The 17486-nt window shown below is 43.2% G+C and overlaps 1 protein-coding gene across 1 annotated transcript; it reads left to right on the top strand.

Moving 5' to 3' along the window:
• The first annotated feature begins 988 nt into the window (after positions 1 to 988).
• kcnb2a (potassium voltage-gated channel subfamily B member 2a) lies at positions 989 to 15648 on the top strand. Its single transcript, XM_067252664.1, has 2 exons — positions 989 to 1567; positions 13660 to 15648. Exons 1-2 carry the CDS (start codon positions 989 to 991, stop codon positions 15646 to 15648), a joined length of 2568 nt encoding a protein of 855 aa, XP_067108765.1.
• The last annotated feature ends 1838 nt before the right edge of the window (positions 15649 to 17486 follow it).

Raw genomic sequence — 17486 nt, 5'->3', positions numbered from 1 at the left:
GAGTTCTATGTACAGGTAAAGTACAGAATTATTTTATAAACTTTGAATGGAATGTGTCGATATGACAGTTGTATTCTGGATTATAACTAATCTTCTTTAGGTAGGTATGGAAGAAACTTGAAAACATAGTTTGACAACACCAGTGATGCCACAGGCACTTAAAAAAGTTCACATTTGGGGAATTGAAAGAATGAAAGAAAGTCTAAATGAACATTGATTTGGGTCTGATTTACTCTCATAGTGACGTACCCAGGCTGATAGGCTACTGACGTGTGTCCTACGGTGTCCTAGACTAGTTAGAGCAGCTATAATTATCCCAGGTAGCCTTCAGTGGACTGTACTTCTACCAGGATTTGTAGGCCCTCCCAATTACACAATCACATGAAAGCCTCTTTACGCCAATTCAAAGCTCTTTAATAGTTCTCCAGTTGAAGACCTACAGTAGGAGTAAAAAGAAACTTAATTGAATGTAAATGTTTTAGTGTTGGTCTTCATTTCCTTGATAATTTTAAATTAATGTGTCCTCTGGAGGATTAGTTGTCAGCTGTTTGTGGCTGTAATCCATATATGTTTCCCTCAGTTTTTCAACCATCCTGATTGTAACATTTGAAAGAAAAATGAGAGCAGACTACTTTCACAATAAAAGAAGTGTTGGCCTATTAAGTTAGCTGTTGGACAGTCTTGAAAAAGTCAAGTCTTTAGAGACTCTTAGTTCACTTTAAGAAACTAACTTAAGAAATTGTCCTAATCATCTGTGTGCCTTGTAAAATATATTGGAATGCAGGAGAAAACGGTACAATTGCTCCTTATTTTAAATGATCCTTGGGCTACTTCTTTTTATCCCTCTCTACCTTCAGCCATGGACCAATCATTGAACGTTTTCTGAGCAGACAGCGTTGGTGCCCATTCCAATCCCAGGGTGCATCAGAAGTTGCCTCCTCAGATCAAACCTGAACTGCTGTGACCCCAGCACACTGATCTCACCACCATGACTGATCGGATGACCTATGGCATCACCAAACCCAACCAGAGGCCTGGAGGTTCCCTCCCGCCTGAGCCCATTGACATCATCCGCACCAAAGCCCGGTCAAGGAGGGTCCGGATCAATGTGGGCGGTCTGGTCCACGAGGTCCTGTGGCGGACCCTGGATCGGCTCCCCAGGACCCGCCTGGGCCGGCTCAGAGACTGCAACACCCACGAGTCCTTAATGGAGATCTGCGACGACTACAGCCTCAACGACAACGAGTACTTCTTCGACCGCCACCCAGGAGCGTTCTCCTCCATCCTCAACTTCTACCGCACGGGCAAGCTGCACATGATGGAGGAGATGTGCGCGCTGTCGTTCGGCCAGGAGCTGGACTACTGGGGCATCGACGAGATCTACCTGGAGTCGTGCTGCCAGGCGCGCTACCACCAGAAGAAGGAGCAGATGAACGAGGAGCTGAGGAGGGAGGCGGAGTCCCTCAGGGAGAAGGACGGAGTAGAGGAGGAACACGGCTGCTGCCCGGACAAGAGACAGAAGCTCTGGGACCTCCTGGAGAAACCCAGCTCCTCTCTTGCCGCCAAGGTAAGGACACTGGGTGTGTTTGTTTTGGTCTCCTGGGCCACCTGGAGTTGGGCCTTCAGCCTGCAGGTTTGGAAACAGACACACCCAGTGGCCCAGCCCAGCCCAGCGGCCCTGGCTAGCCTGCAGGCTGTTATAAACAGGGAAATCCATTTGTTTATAGTCTTTCAAACGACACATACAAACTGTAAACGGTCTTATATGGTCTTCAGTCATGTCAAATGGTGTCATGTCCAGGAGGGGATTTAAGGTTGACATGAGGTTAATGCCCTTTCTGCCCTGATAGCTCTTATCAAGGCCAGGTGGAATTTCACCAAACTGAATAACACTCAAACATTCAATCAGGCATACCAGAGTATGCCCCAGACATGAAGACTAGGTAGATGAGACATACGTATGCTTACTGTAGTAGCATAGGCCTGGCTATGTTGATAGACCGGAATACTTTTGGGAACGTGCACTATGAAAGCCTTTCAAAGTGTCAAAAACTCCTTTCAATCCAGCCGACTGTCTACTGATGTTTTCACTTTCTCCCTACCAATATTATCACTTTAGCTGCACATAAATGTAATTGGACCCATTTGTGAATTTATGATCAAGAGTGTGCTTTCCTGGCATAATACTTTGTAAGTGGTTGCAGTATTCTATAGGGAGGCCTGAAGCACATTCACCACCCTATACAGACTTCACACTTTCTTCTACCAATTTTCAAACGCTACTGATTTAAAGGGTGATATAGCCAAATGCACAGTTTATTGATTTTATTGCTCATCATAACGATCCATATATCTAGCTTTCGTCATAAATATGTCCTTTGTATGGTACATTGTTTATCCTGGCCACAGATCTATTGTCTGAATCACCTCTTGCTTTTTCCCTTTCTCCTTGCCATCTCCATCTTGGTCAAAACAATGGAGGAAGAATGCTGTGGCATGGGGAACCTAATCCTCTTTAACCTATGAAGTAATCAGATAAGAGACAGAGAGGCCGGGTGATTATGGTTAGAATGTTTCCCATGATGCTCAGTACTGTAAAGGCCTTACTTACCTGGCCATACAAATATAAAGACTTACATTGCAACAGGTACTGATTATTTTGAATTCTGAAGTTTATTTCATCTAGCAGAGGTTCTTAGATGAGTAAACAACTATTAGCTTTATAGTTCAATTGAATGTAGGTTAGATCCATAGAGGTGTGAGATTTATTGTTGGTGTTAAAAGATATAGACCTTGAATGCTGTTTTGCAGCAAGTCAGAGTAAAATATTGCCTGCTCTGAAACTCCTATTGGTCAGCCAACGGAACCTTGTGTGCTTCATAGAACTCTGCAAAGGAAATCAGTCAATCAGACCATTACTATGTTATTTCAAGTTTAGACTTTTATCTGCCTTTTCTCTTACCAGAATTAATCTGTCAGAAAAATGGGGTGCTCTCTAAGGAATTATGTGGTTGCTTCTAGAATATAAAGATAATCAAAACTGTTTATTGTAATGAACTCTTCATACATTTTCAGTAGAGCTGTAATACATTTTATGTATTGTGACTACCATTAACACTGATTCTCAAGTTCTCAGGATAGAAGGGCAAATCTCCCAAGCAGATCACAACAGTTATGAGAAGGAGCATATGGTGTCTGTACATCTAGGTTGTGGCTTCAATTCCAACGCATATATAAACCGAAGCATGTAGCCAAAACTCCACATTGGCCCTAGATGGAGGAGTAAGCATCAACTAACAGACCATAGAAGGAAGCATGGAAACTCTGGAAAAGGTGTGAGAGGAGAGAGAGGAAGAAGGATATAGCTAGACACATGGTCATGAGGCAGTTCCTCCTGAAGCTCCTGACCACACAGACATGCTGGTGGTTTTCTGTTATGCGCCTCACCAAACTGACAGACCACCCAGACAACCTACTGTAGTACACCACGGTGTGACTTGTCTGTGGCCATGTTCCATTCATAAAACTCTGTCGCCAATGTCCAATATTGTGCGTCCTATAGCTCTTTTATCTTTAACTTGTGGCATGTGTGTGTGTGTGTGTGTGGGGGGGGGAGTTATACATGCTTGGGCTGCCTTACAGGTGAGGGCGGTATTAGCTTGGATCATCATTGGATTATTCAATGTTTGCGTTCAGTTTAAAAAAAAAGGACTTTCGGGGATCCTCTCTCTTTAATGAGTGTCAGTTTGTTCAAATCCAAGACAAGACTCAGGCAAAGGGTTACACTTTGTGAAATTAGAAGGGTGATTTGTAGAGAAGGATGAGAGTGCCCTCCTCACCCCTCCCTTGCGCTAAGCTGCCAATGGCCTCCAAGATAGGGGTAAGGGGGGTTGGCACATGGAGCTTAAGGAGTACTTAAAGCAGGAGTAATCCTGGAGCCCTGCCTCCCCTTTGGCCCTAGGAAAGGACACCCGGTCCTATGGAAAAGCAAAAGGCAGTCTGGAGCTAGGTGGTTAGCTAGCTTGCATTACCTCTTGTGTCCCCCTAGGTGTGACATAAGCTTAGGTAAGTGGAGAGGCGGGGGCAGCAGCAGGGGTGCGCTTGCTGGCTGTCACAATGAAGGCACACAGGCTGCTGTAGGTAGTTATGTGCGTTTGGCTGCCAGTCAATCATATTTTGGTGAGTCAGCACTCAGCGCAGCAGTATAGTGACAAAGCTTCCCCACTACAGACAATAATGATATCATTGGCTAGCGCTGAGAAATATGGAAAATCAATTATGTTACCTCACACATTCACCAGATTTGGGCTGTCAATTATAACAGTTACTCATTTTGGTCAATGTAGGGTACATGTAATTATTTAGGGCAGAACATATTTTGTTGTATATATTTGTGAAAATATATTTTAAAATAATGTAAGAACTAAATAAATGTTTTCTTCCACCTCTGTAAAATAGAAAAAAGAAAGAAAAACGATCCACTTCCAACATTTTGCCGTCTTACTGTAAAAATGTCCCCCCTCTTAAAAAAAACAACTCATAACTGTGTTAAACACCCTGTGATGTGCAGGAACAAAAAGCCCAACAACTGCCTTGGTAGATATGAATAGAGTCCCCCTTAGGTCTGGACTGCCACAGCACAGTGCTGTAGGGAGTGATGGGACTCTGGGAGTGAGACTTAATCTCCTTTGGGGCTTTTCCCCAGTCTGCTTCTGCAAATAGACTGTTGCGAAGGCTGCAGGCTCAGCCTGCACACCGTCTGGCCCTGTGCTAGGTCCACAGGAAGGGGTTAGGGAGGTGGAGGAGGCCGGGATGTGGAGGGTGTGAAGGAGGAAAGGTCATGGAAATGCTAGGGAACTGTATTTGGCTGGAGTTTTACTTGGGGGTTGGTTTCATTTCTGTTAATGGCGTTGGGTTGGTTGGGTTGGTTGGTTGGTTTCCAGGAAGCAGTCACATGTGTATTTAAAGTACTAACTTGTAAGCTTTATTAGACTTATTCAAGTAAAGTCAATTTGGCAACTTCAGACTTGACTTGGCAAAAAATAAAAATCACTAGTCACTCAAATTCAAGACAAGGCAATCAGGTCCATGATAGATAGATAAGTAGATAGATAATTAGATAGATTGATAGAGGTTGTTCAGACAGTACAGGTTTTAATTGTGTCCTCATTACTAGGTTCTAACAAGAGGAACAATCGTGACAAGGAGATCCAGCTCATCAAGGCAATCGTCTCAAATTGCTGCTAAGATCTTTGGCAGTCGAAGGACAAAATTCATAGGCAGGGCTGGATTATGATTATTCTAGGGATGTTATGCTGTTATTGATATATAGGAGTGGAGATGTCGTGTCTTGGCAGGGAGTGTGCCATTGCAGCAGAATCTCCCTCCGCTCATATCCTGGCAGCCATAGCAAAGGGCCAAGCAGGAAAATGATGTCACAGGGTTCCACGTAGCACAATATTATGCTCCCCTGTCATAATAGTAATACATATCGGTGTCTCTTCCTCCTTTCCATCTCCTCTGCATGCCCCTTTTCTCCACCTCCTCTCTGTGCCCAAGTCCTAGCCCAGACATAACTTGATGGTAAATAAGATTGTTGTTCATTTCCATCTCCAGGGAAGACATGTGTTCAGATTCTGTGTGTCAGAGCACATTATCCAGTATTTCCATTAGATATGAATCTGTTGGGTTTCATCCCTTGCTCTCCACATTATGTTTAGGAAGTTGTTAAGATTCAACACATGAGCGACCATCAGCCACTCTTATTTTTCATTAACTGCTGTTTAAACCTTTAAAATAATGACTTTGCCTTTTCCCCCCTAGATTTATGGCAACACAGAGAGCGTTTCATTCCATTATGGCCTAGCCTCTATCTGAAGTGTCTATAGTGCAGGGCTAAATCATCTATGTTGCTCTTGGGTGAAACTGGCTGTCACCATCACTCCATACAATGTCCCATCACAGGTTTACACTTTGCTTTAAGTTGATCTTTGTCTGCAAAGGGAAATATTGATTGATATGGTCAGTTGATCTAGTGATGTTGGGAACTTAAGTGTGTCCCTGGGCCACTTGTTGTAAGAAACCAAACCAACCAATGCGTCGAAAATGTAGAAATCACCAAATCATCATACAAAAATACAACTTTGTTACCATGGTGAGCAACTTGTGTAAAGCTCATTAACATTTTCTAAAGATTGACCTTGGTTTTTTATGAATTGTTAGTTAAGTTTTGTGGAGGTATTTTGTTGCATGGTTTGCAGGCGATAAGAGTTGTGGGCGATAAGATGTGCTGGATGGAGATAAGATTTGATTTGTTTAGGCTGCACTCAGCTCAAACTCTCTCCTGGCTGTGTGTAAACATGGCAGACATGCCACTGTGGCTGGCAGGGTGATCAGTAGGTTGGCTCCAGAGATTGTTAGGCTATTCTTGCTCGATCGGTGTAAATATGTATGAGGTACACAGTGGTCTATGTGGATAGGCTGTGTTTTGTTATATATTCACTCACTATGAGTTAAGTAACAGTGTTGCCCACTCCTCATGCATAAATATCACGTCACATGGACACACATGTTACTAATTACTAGTCTGTAATTGGCCTGTGTGTCTGGATGCCCAATTAAGTGCATGTTTCTGACTAATTACTATAGTCAAGGTCTTTTGCCTCTTCCCTCGAAGTTGAAGACAATAGCTGGAGCAACCAGAGACTGACATAATGAAAACCCTTTGGACTGTAATTGCATGTTGTCTGTTATGGAGATAAGCTTTGAAAGCTTTGGTTGAGAATCTGCAAGGTTGTTATCAAGAGCTTTCTACTTCACTTGGGGTTTGAATTTAATGAAATGGTAATGAAAACGGGTAATGAAAACGGCTGACTCAAACGTCAGTGAGAATCTTTGCAAAAAGGTTGCATGCATGACATGCATAATCAACCTTTGACCATCAGCATTTGACCAAACCCACACACTCTGACTATTACCAATCCAACTATACTGTTGCATATCCATCCCAGCTTCTCACTGCTGTGTCCAGTGTGTGTTTGATCTCGACTCTCGTCAATTTGTGAGACCCAGCCGATACTGTATTAGCCATGGTCTTGTCTAGTGTTTTAACCATCATTTCAGTTGATGTAGCAGTACAAAGGACAGTGAACTGCCACTGTGTTCCTTACTCAGCACAAGCTTTTTGACGAATGTGGAAGGTTGGCTTCAAATACATTAGCCCTGTGAAAACACCAACAATCCAATAGATCCTGTGTCCCTTTTCCATAAATATCCTGGGATATTGATCAAGACGGTCTTGGGTTTCTCCGCTGGGTCGGTTTCCCCCCTCCCAGGCACTCTGCTGCAGTGATAACTTCCTCTAGAAATAGTCTAGCCTTCATCCTTCCTCCCCTCCTCATCCTCTATGTGGTGTCCTCATGTACTTTTAAATCTTATCGGGGAGAAATGGTGGTTTATACTATATGAGGCCGGCTTCTATTTGAAGCAATTTGCAGTTATTCTGTTTTCAACAAGTTGTTAAATCAGAAATAAACCTGTCTGCTGTGTAGAATGAATGCACCTCGGTACTTACTTTAGTTAAATTGGATCTTTAAAGAGCTAAACCTTTTAGCTCATTTGATAAGAATGTTATTACCCTGCAGTTAAAACACAATTGAGATCTGAATTGGTACCCTGTTAAGATGAAAGCTACAATACATAAACCCCACGGTAGTCAATTTTACAAAAAGATTTCCATAATCTGATTTACTCGAACTTGACAGATTTAAATCCCAGTTATTAAACAGTTATACTGTACATGCCAAACTGATGCCACTAATGGAGATGTCATCTTCCATTTTGCCTTTTGTGAGACTACCCCCCGCCCCACACACACACACAGACACACACACACACACACACACACACACACACACACACACACACACACACACACACACACAGACACAGCTCCAGTCTTCAACGTGCTCCTTTCCAGGACTCTGACTGATGCAGATTATATTCTGCAATTTAATCCCTGTGTTTAGCCAGATTGGCATCTACTGAATGAACAGTCTTCTCTGGAACACTGTTGTTGTCTTTGTTTGTCAGGTTGTTTCCTGGAGCCTTTGTTAAGTTTAGTCACAAGCACCAGAACAGCAGGAGAAAAGGGGAGACATTACGGCTTACTAGCATAAATCTACATCTCTCAATTAATCTTCTTACCTCTAGGCTGGCCAGATGTTACAAAGAATGCACACTACAGGTCAGTGATAGCAAATGTAGTTTGTACTAGAAACATTGTATCATTGTCAAGTCTTGGGACTGCACAATTTGGCACAATTTGCCACTTAAGAAAAGGGTTTCCGCTTGGCACTCTTTAGGTTGACTTAAATGCACCACTAGGACGGAAAACAAGCTTCACGCACAGTGTTTCTCACTCCATCTTTGTGTCACATACAGTAGAACCTTAAGAACGGCATTTGCGACAGTAATGATTCACTATGCATGTTTCAGAGAGAGAACATGCTGGTGGTAGGAGCAACTATCACAGAACTCTGTCAGGCAAACAAACCCTGGCCCTCACCTGGCTGACATTGTAGCACTCCATTGTGCATGAGGTCAATGTCAATGCACAGTATATCACAAACTCTATACTTGGAGAGTTTTGCCCTATTGATTGGCATTTAGTTTGAAAATGAATATACTTTTCTTATCTGGACATTCTTTTAATGATTTGATTTGACATCAAATTCTCTATCCAATGTTGTGGACAAGGACTTCACATAGATTACTATAGCCAAAAATACAAAATAAAATCTGAAGTGGTACAAAATAATGTCAATTTCAAAGAAGTAACCCTTTCGACTCAAGGAAAAATAAAGTTTTTATGTGTAATTCAGATATTGATATAAAAAGATTACATATTTGTGTAAGCTTCATTACATGTGGCTGTTTATACAGTATAAGGCTGTTTACCTGGAAACTGAGCTGTGTTCCACCTGAAGCTTAATGAGGGTTTTGGCATGCGTCTAACTGTACTGGAACAAACACCTGGGCACTTTTAGGATTATGTCAGTGAGTACAGTTTCTGCAGCCGAAGTGTAAGATTGAAATGTTAATAGAATTTACAAATCTGTAAATCACATGTATTGTATATACTGTAAGACTTACAAGGCATACATATTTTGTCTTCTGTTTACCTTTTCATCATAAACCACCATAAATATTTAGGACTGACATCGGGCCCATTTCTAAAAGACTGTGTACAAGCCTCTTCTTTACATATTAAAAGAATGAGATATTCTGTTATGACTGGAGCACCACATTATAACAGCAACAACTGCCAAGCAGGACGCAACGTTTTAGAATATTTACATATCACACATTCTTGGTGTGTTTTATCAAAGAGAGTAACTTTATACACTTAGAGCACCAAACCCATATGATGGTGAGACCTCTACATCCAACTATCTTGATGTTCATTCCATATGAGGAGGGCCCTTCCATCTCAAGGATGTTAGCGGATCCTGTCTTCCTGTGTCGTCCGCCCCTCCACCTTTCCTCCCTTCTGTCTCCCTGTTTCCACGCATGCTCTGACCCTGGCACAGACACAGCACCTTGTCTATTTCTCTCTATATCCCCATCATGGCTCATGTAATCACGTTTGTGCAGATCTAAAGATAAGGCCAGGCAGCTAATCCTTGCTCCACCACCCCCACACACACTCTGTCGCTCCTAGAACCACGTTGGCCTGTCTACCTGGCTCTCACACACACGCAAGGCACACGCAAGGCACACGCAAGGCACACAGTTATGTCGTTCTTTATTAAGGACAAAAGCTGCAAGATTATATCCGTGCCATGAATGCTAAAATATTGTCATTGTAGCCTGTTCGTTTATTTTATTTTATTTTTTACGAGGAACTTTACTTGTAACGATCATGTCATGTCATGTCAGTTGATTGCTTGTCGTTCTTTGTATCCATGAAATGTTAAAAGGTTTTATAGCTAGTCAGTAAAAGCTTTCAATTTTCATTCTTTAGCAATCTACCTGTCCCCACAAGGCCAGTTCACCAAAGGCTTTCATGACGTAAAGTAGGTCTTGTACTCTCCATGTTCTAAAGCAGCTTGAATGTCAGAGGATTTACAGTGGCCTCAGCTCCCAGGTGCCAAGTCAAGGTCGAACCTTTTAACAGCGATACTTCTGCACCACACTAATTCTAGCAACAGAAATCTAAAACACGACGGTCCTACTCTGCCCACCTCAAGGAGGCTCCCTCGTGTTCCCATTCCCTGAGAACACGGGGAACATGTCGCAATCTCTCTTCCGGTGTCGTCGGTCAGACCGCATAGTGTGTTGTGGTGACCTTTGACTCAACCTCAGCCACGATGTAGATACAAGTGGCCAGACGGAGGTTTCATCCTGCCTTTGGCTGAGACAATCCTTCCATCACGCGATGGCCACCGAGGCTGCGCTAATGACTTTGTCCTCTTATTTCTCCTCTGCTAGCTCGGCTCCTTCTGCTCAGCTGTCCTGCTTAGACACAAACACATAACCTGGTACCTGTAACAACCAAACCCCATTAAGTTGGCGTTAGAATTAGAACGTTTAGAATATCATCTATCTGTATTAATACAGCTCCCACCACCAGTGATTGGATGTTGTTGTTTTTAATCTGAAATCGACATATTTTATTAGAGTCTAAAACATTGTAAATACAGCTCAGTCTGATGTGTGTATTATGTAGGAATTTTGAAGGTTTATTTTCACTGAGCTAATTGGATTTTTGCTAGGGTCACAGTAAGGGTTAGGTTAGCTTGGGACACTGCTTGCAACTAGTCTAAACAGTCATTTTAATTAGTCAGTGTAGTTTCATGTCCTTCTACATTGTCAGCAGATTCTGTATTCTAATTATATTATTTAGACTTCCGCTTTCCTCCTGTGTTCCTTCAGGGCTGAGATTTGATAACTTCATGAAGGCTACAGTTACATGCACATTTAGATCACTTTACAAGACTTGGTCTCTTGTTGGTCTCTTATTTCTGCTTGGGTTGCCTCAACATTCCACAGAAATCAAGCGCACCTTAAGTATGTCCACGGTTTGGAGGACACATTTGAGTACCACCCCACATGCCTACATGAGGCCTCTGCCAGAGTAGATGTAAGGATGAGGTGAGGTGAGGTGTGTTGCGTAGTGATGCATTATGGGTACTTAGCTCCTGGCTCCTCATGGCAGGAGGCTTTCTTAGAGAAGTTGGCAGAACAAGTGCTGACGGTTGTCGCCCTATCACGTGGCAGCTGCAGGCAAGGAACACCAACTACCTTTCTGGACACCAAATAACCCTGTGTGCACCTTGATAAAAACATATCCCATTCAAATAAAATATTTACCTAATAGTGAAAGGGGGAGGTGATCCATTTACTGTATGAGGACTTAACCATGGTCCAGTTCTGTAAGGTATAAGTATAGAGACCTGACCATGTGCTTGCGTTGTCTTGTCTCTGCGTGAGGACATTTCAGGATAATTGTAATAGGATTTGGTTGCTATCTATAGTAAGGATAGAGAAAGGTTAGAAGTAGTTACTCATTCTTTCCCCAACAGGAAGAATCAACCAATAACCTGATACATCTTTATTCAACATGTAATTCTATACATCAACTTTTGAAAATTTGACATGGATAAGATATTGTTCATAGGAGATTGTTCGTATCATTTTGATGGTGTTCACAGTAATCATACGATTAGTGAGCCTGCATATAGTTCTGTCTGGTGTCATTATGAAACCAGGTTGTTTGTTGAAAGTCATGTACAATCCAGGATGTTAAGCTAGTACTTACTGCCTTAATGGGTTTGATAATATATTAATGTCTTTGGAAAAATAACGAGAGCTATTTCACTGTATTTTTATTGGGTCATGAGGAATCAGGCGGGCAGGTAAAGGGATTGTTGGGAGTGAAACTGATCATGTGTCACTAAAGTCCCATATAGTCAGAGTCATCACACCTTCTCATTGGTCACTGCTCTGGGAGCCCTCTTCCTTTTCTCTCCACACAGAAGAATGCAGCATTTATTAGTTTGAGAACAAATCAGTCCTCATGCACCAGCAGTTTTATTATGAGATTAATCTCAGGTTCAGCACAGGACCTATGCATCCTCTGGAAGAGTTAAGTAACAAACTGTCTTGACCAGAAAATCTTGCCCATGTTATCTGGAACTACTGCCCAAAAATAAAGAGCACCAACAGGAAATACCTTTTAATCCTTTGAACTAAAGAGCCAGAAGTAGATTTATCACATAACTTCCCAGTAAACCTCAGGTGCCAGTGGTGGCAGAAAGGCTGCACTTCCGCCTTCTGTCACACAGTGTGTGGGGACTGGGAGTGGTCTATTTTAGTGAACGAATCGACTGTTACTTAGGGTTAATTCTCCTCCGCTGCTGTGATTAAGTGAGTGCTGCGAGTATGTCCACGTCATTTCCGGGACAGGTGGAGCCAGGAGAGACACAGAGAGATGGAGGGGGGGGGGGGGGGCGGGGTTAGCGGAGAGAGAGAGAGAGAGAGAGAGAGAGAGAGAGAGAGAGAGAGAGAGAGAGAGAGAGGTAGCAAGGAAAGGTTATAAAGAGGGGAAGAACGGAGGAGAGGGAAAGGTTGGAATTCATCATTCATCTAAAATTAACTGGGATAGGATGTAGAAGGTTATAGTGTAAATATAAGGGAATTTAAATATAGGGAACGTCACTTGTGCCCTTGAATAAGTTTGTCAGAAAAACAACAAAAAACTGTGAAAGTCAAACTCTACTTGCTCCCATACATTCAAAACAGAACCAAACTTTTGGCATGCAGTGCCTACTTCAGGGTTATGTCAATGAATCTCAGTCAATACATGTTTTATTTATTTTTATACAGTTATTGTTCTGTTAGTCAGCACTTTTAACAACACTTGTGAATGTGGATCAGCTTCTGTCCTCTAATGGACTTCCATGACAATAAAAAAAACCACATATACACTTTTTTGAGTGTTTGTGTTACCCCTTTCAGATTCAGTGATTCATTTCACCTATAGTATAAAGTTGTACAAACTATGAGAGACATATGTCATTACTAAAAGGTGTTGTTGAGATAATATTAGTTCAGGAATTGATTTTAAAAAGCCTTACAGCCTACCTATGTGCCATGTCTGGACAGCGGGTATATGAAGAAATCAGTTGGGACCTACTATCACATTCAGATGGTTTGCATTCTCAACTCACACAACCACAGAGAAATATTACATGACTTGGTGGACTGCCTGAGTAAGATGTAATCTTATTCGTATTACAGATTTCCGTCCTCAAGTTGATAATCCTTTGTATCAGGGAATGCTAATCTGATATTACATCATGTGCACATGCACACCGTTTGTCTGACCAACTGCTAGCATTGTTGGTGGGATGCTGTGGTCCTGACAAATTTGTTGTGTGGACCTTTACTGGGCTGTATTGTACTATGTATAAGCATAGACCTTAAAATAGAACCGTGCAATCAATCTAAATTGATTATTTATATCTCTTACACACAACACGTAGACACAACAACACTCAACATGCATAAACACACTTATTTTCTATGGCGGGATTATGGTCATATTCAAGATGACAAATAACACATTTGTTTTTATTTCTTTTATTTCTATTCCAGTTTCTGGCCGTCCTCTCCATCACGTTCATCATCCTGTCTACAATTGCGCTATCGCTCAACACTTTGCCTGAGCTCCAGGTGGTGGATGAGTTTGGACAGTTCAACGACAACCCCCAGCTGGCCCACGTAGAGGCCGTGTGCATCGCCTGGTTCACCATGGAGTACATCCTCCGCTGCCTCTCCTCCCCCAACAAGTGGAACTTCATCAAGGGCCCCCTGAATGTCATCGACCTTCTGGCCATCCTGCCCTACTACGTCACCATCTTCCTTACGGAGTCCAACAAGAGCGTGCTGCAGTTCCAGAACGTGCGGAGGGTGGTCCAGATCTTCCGGATCATGAGGATCCTGAGAATTCTCAAATTAGCCCGTCACTCCACAGGGCTCCAGTCTCTGGGCTTCACCCTCCGGAGGAGCTACAACGAGCTGGGCTTGCTCATCCTCTTCCTGGCCATGGGCATCATGATCTTCTCCAGCCTGGTCTTCTTTGCCGAGAAGGATGAAGACGCCACCAAGTTCACCAGCATCCCTGCCTCCTTCTGGTGGGCAACCATCACCATGACTACAGTAGGCTATGGTGACATCTATCCACAGACTTTGTTAGGGAAGATAGTGGGCGGTCTCTGCTGCATTGCCGGTGTGCTGGTGATCGCCCTGCCCATCCCCATCATCGTCAACAACTTCTCCGAGTTCTACCGTGAACAGAAGAGGCAGGAGAAGGCCATCAAGAGGCGGGAGGCCCTGGAGAGGGCCAAGAGGAACGGCAGCATCGTCTCCATGAACATGAAGGACGCGTTCGCCCGCAGCATGGAGCTGATGGATGTGGTGGTGGAGAAGGGAGAGGAGAAACACCCCATCGACAACCACCTCTCACCCAGCAGGTGGAACTTCCAAAAGCACGGGACCAATGAAGGCAGCCCGCATACTCTGCATCCCAGATACCAGGAAGTAGCCCAGCTGGGCTCTCCAATCCGGCTGAGCCCCAGCAGAGCCAGCCCCCAGCACCTGAACGCCCGACGCCTGGAGGACGTCTACAACAAGATGACCACATCCTCCAGCCTGACCCTGAAAGTTGGAGCTGCGGCTTCTCACGAGCAGGCCAAGAGGCTGGAAGAAGAGCTGGAGATGACGATAGTCACCGGTAGCTCCAGAGTTCCACAGAAGGAGAGACCCTCCACCGATATCAAGAACACAGCCAGCCCCGACAGCTTCACCAGCTGCATTGCTGAGTTCACCGAAGGGGAAAAGGGCTCCCTGCTACCAAACATTGGAGGGCAGAGGCGGCCACCTCCACTGGACCTCAGCCAGATCTCCGCCATAGATGCCAGGGGCCCTGAGAATGTTCAGCCATCCTCCATCATCAAGGAGGGGCTGTATGAGTTTGTGTCCACCCAGCCAGACAGTGGTGGCAGCAGAGGGGGCAGTGGAGGCACAACTTCCCAGGGGGAGGATAACCAGGCATTTGACATGACCGTGGAGAGCATTCGCAGTTCCATCAAAAGCAACAACCCCCAGAAGGCGAAGGCCTTGAAAGTCAATTTCATTGAATCTCAGGAGGAGACAAAGGTGTCAACACCATCCAGCGCACAAGGCCGGCTGCCTCAGGGGACGGCAGAAGACACGGTGTCCCGTTCCCCACAGTCTCTCAGTGCTAGTCTAGTGGAAGCAAAGTCTCCATTTGGGCTTCTGATGTCCCCTGTTTCCCCGGGCTCCCTGGGAGGAGAGACTGCAGCCAAGGGCTCAGAGGGCGAGGGTCAGCCATCCAGCTTAAGCAATACAGGGAGGAATCACATGGACAGGGTGGCAAGCAGCGCTAGTCCCTTGTCACCTAAACCCAGCACTCCCAACTGCTCGCAGGAAGTGGCAGGGGTGGAGGACGGAGGAGGTGAAGGAGAAGGAGGAGGAGGGGAAGTCACTGCAGGGAGTGTTGGAGTAGAGAACCACATCATTCTGGATGGCACTCTATCTCCACCTTGCGAAACGAGCATGTGACACTAACTCATCGTTATGGAGCTGTGGGAGGGAAAAGGGACAAACAGAGCCCGTCACGGTTCGCTTTTGTGAGTAAATGATAGAAGCGCACACTCACAGTGACGTAGCGAACATTCTGGAATGTCTGCAGAGCTGGAGAAGTGTGTTCACTGAGGATTTTGTGAAGACCAATGACATTGCTGTTTGCTGCACAGAGTGGACCTAAGACTGTGGATTTTATTCACAGGAGGCTCCAGTGTGAGCAAAGAGAGCTTAGTATGAATGGGGACATTCTACTGTCTTTATAAATTGATTTTCTGTCCTGTTCTTTCTATGTATTGGAGTAGTTATTTAGTGCAAGACTTTCTTTTTTTTTTTAGCTTGCTCACTATTTTTGATTGAAATATTGACTGTACACTTGAAGACAGGGACAAGGAAAGGAAATACTAATAATTTGTGGAGATTCTCTTCTGCAATAATTGAAATGAGTTGGGTCACTAAATGCTATTCATATCTTAACCGAAACCGAATATGGCATTCATTCACAAAGGCTCAATTCCAGTTTATGTAATATGATCCATTTATGTATAATTTATTTAACTGTCATCTGAGAGACATACTGTATATGGAACAAGACCAATGATGTTTGTTCTGTGATGTGACAATGGAAACTGAGTAAAAGAATAAGGGAATTGCAGTGCAGCATATTATATAGCAATTCTTTAACCTCTGCCTGTATGGAAATAGGTACAGTAGACAGTATTATCAATAGCTTTTACATCAGTATCTAAGATTACATTTCAGTATTTTATGTTTTACTCTATATTCATAAAAGTGAGCTCATATCCCATCTTTCATAGCCATGCTGTGAGGCAACCATGTGTACACAACGCAGTAAGGACAGCGCTTGCACATTCACATGCGAACACTCACAATATCAATTGAATAATGAGTCAGGCTCAGTCACCCTTAAGTGATGTGCTTGTGACTGAGTATCAACTAATTATTCTTAATTGTAACTTTCCACAAAGTATTTATGTTATATGCTGCCTTTCGCTTAGTCAGAAATGTAAACAGTTAGCTGGAGATAGTTTGAATGAACACTGTGTGTGTGGGTGGGTGTTTCTTGATGTGTGTAATTGTACTGTATGTGGATGACGGAGGCCATGAGCATCCAAGCACTCACAGAGGAAAAGAGGTGGCACTGCCATCTAGAGGCAGAGAATATCAAGGCACTTTATTAATCAAAGACACAATAAATATCTCTAATGGCAATCTTTATCAATATCAGAAGAAATTAACATCTTTATTGAATTATTTGTGCATCTAAGTATTGCATGGCTCATACACACAATATTAAGAGGTGGGTATCTTTACAATTACAGCTTTAAACGAATACTCACAAAATCATATATGGTCATGATGGCCACCCTATGACTGCTGACAATCTGAATTATATGATCAATGTATCAAGTATGTGCTTCTATTATAGTATCTATTATAGAATTACGGTACCATATATTTGGTTGAATCAGTCAGTGATTCTATTTTTCTAAGACATAATTCAGGACTGTGTTATTTTATGATAAAATTATGAATTGTGTGCCTTTTCATAAATAAACATTTATGAGAAGGCGAAAACTACATACAATTTGGCTTGGTCCTAGAAATCTCTTAAAGTTTATTTTTCTTTGTTCCTTTAAGGGAGACATGAGGCGATATGCAAGTAGTTTGTGATGAGCTCTCAGATTTAATGTGCAACCTGAGAACTTGGTCATAATCTGGTTTGTGTCCCCCTATATCAGTATGATTGTTTGATGTCAGTTCTTGTAAATTGTGGAGATGTCAGTGCGTTCAGG

This window comes from Osmerus mordax, chromosome 16 (assembly GCF_038355195.1).
Source record: "Osmerus mordax isolate fOsmMor3 chromosome 16, fOsmMor3.pri, whole genome shotgun sequence".
NCBI lineage: Eukaryota > Metazoa > Chordata > Actinopteri > Osmeriformes > Osmeridae > Osmerus > Osmerus mordax.
The sequence above is the reverse complement of the archived record's forward strand: the minus strand, read 5'-3'. Positions and strand labels throughout refer to the sequence as shown.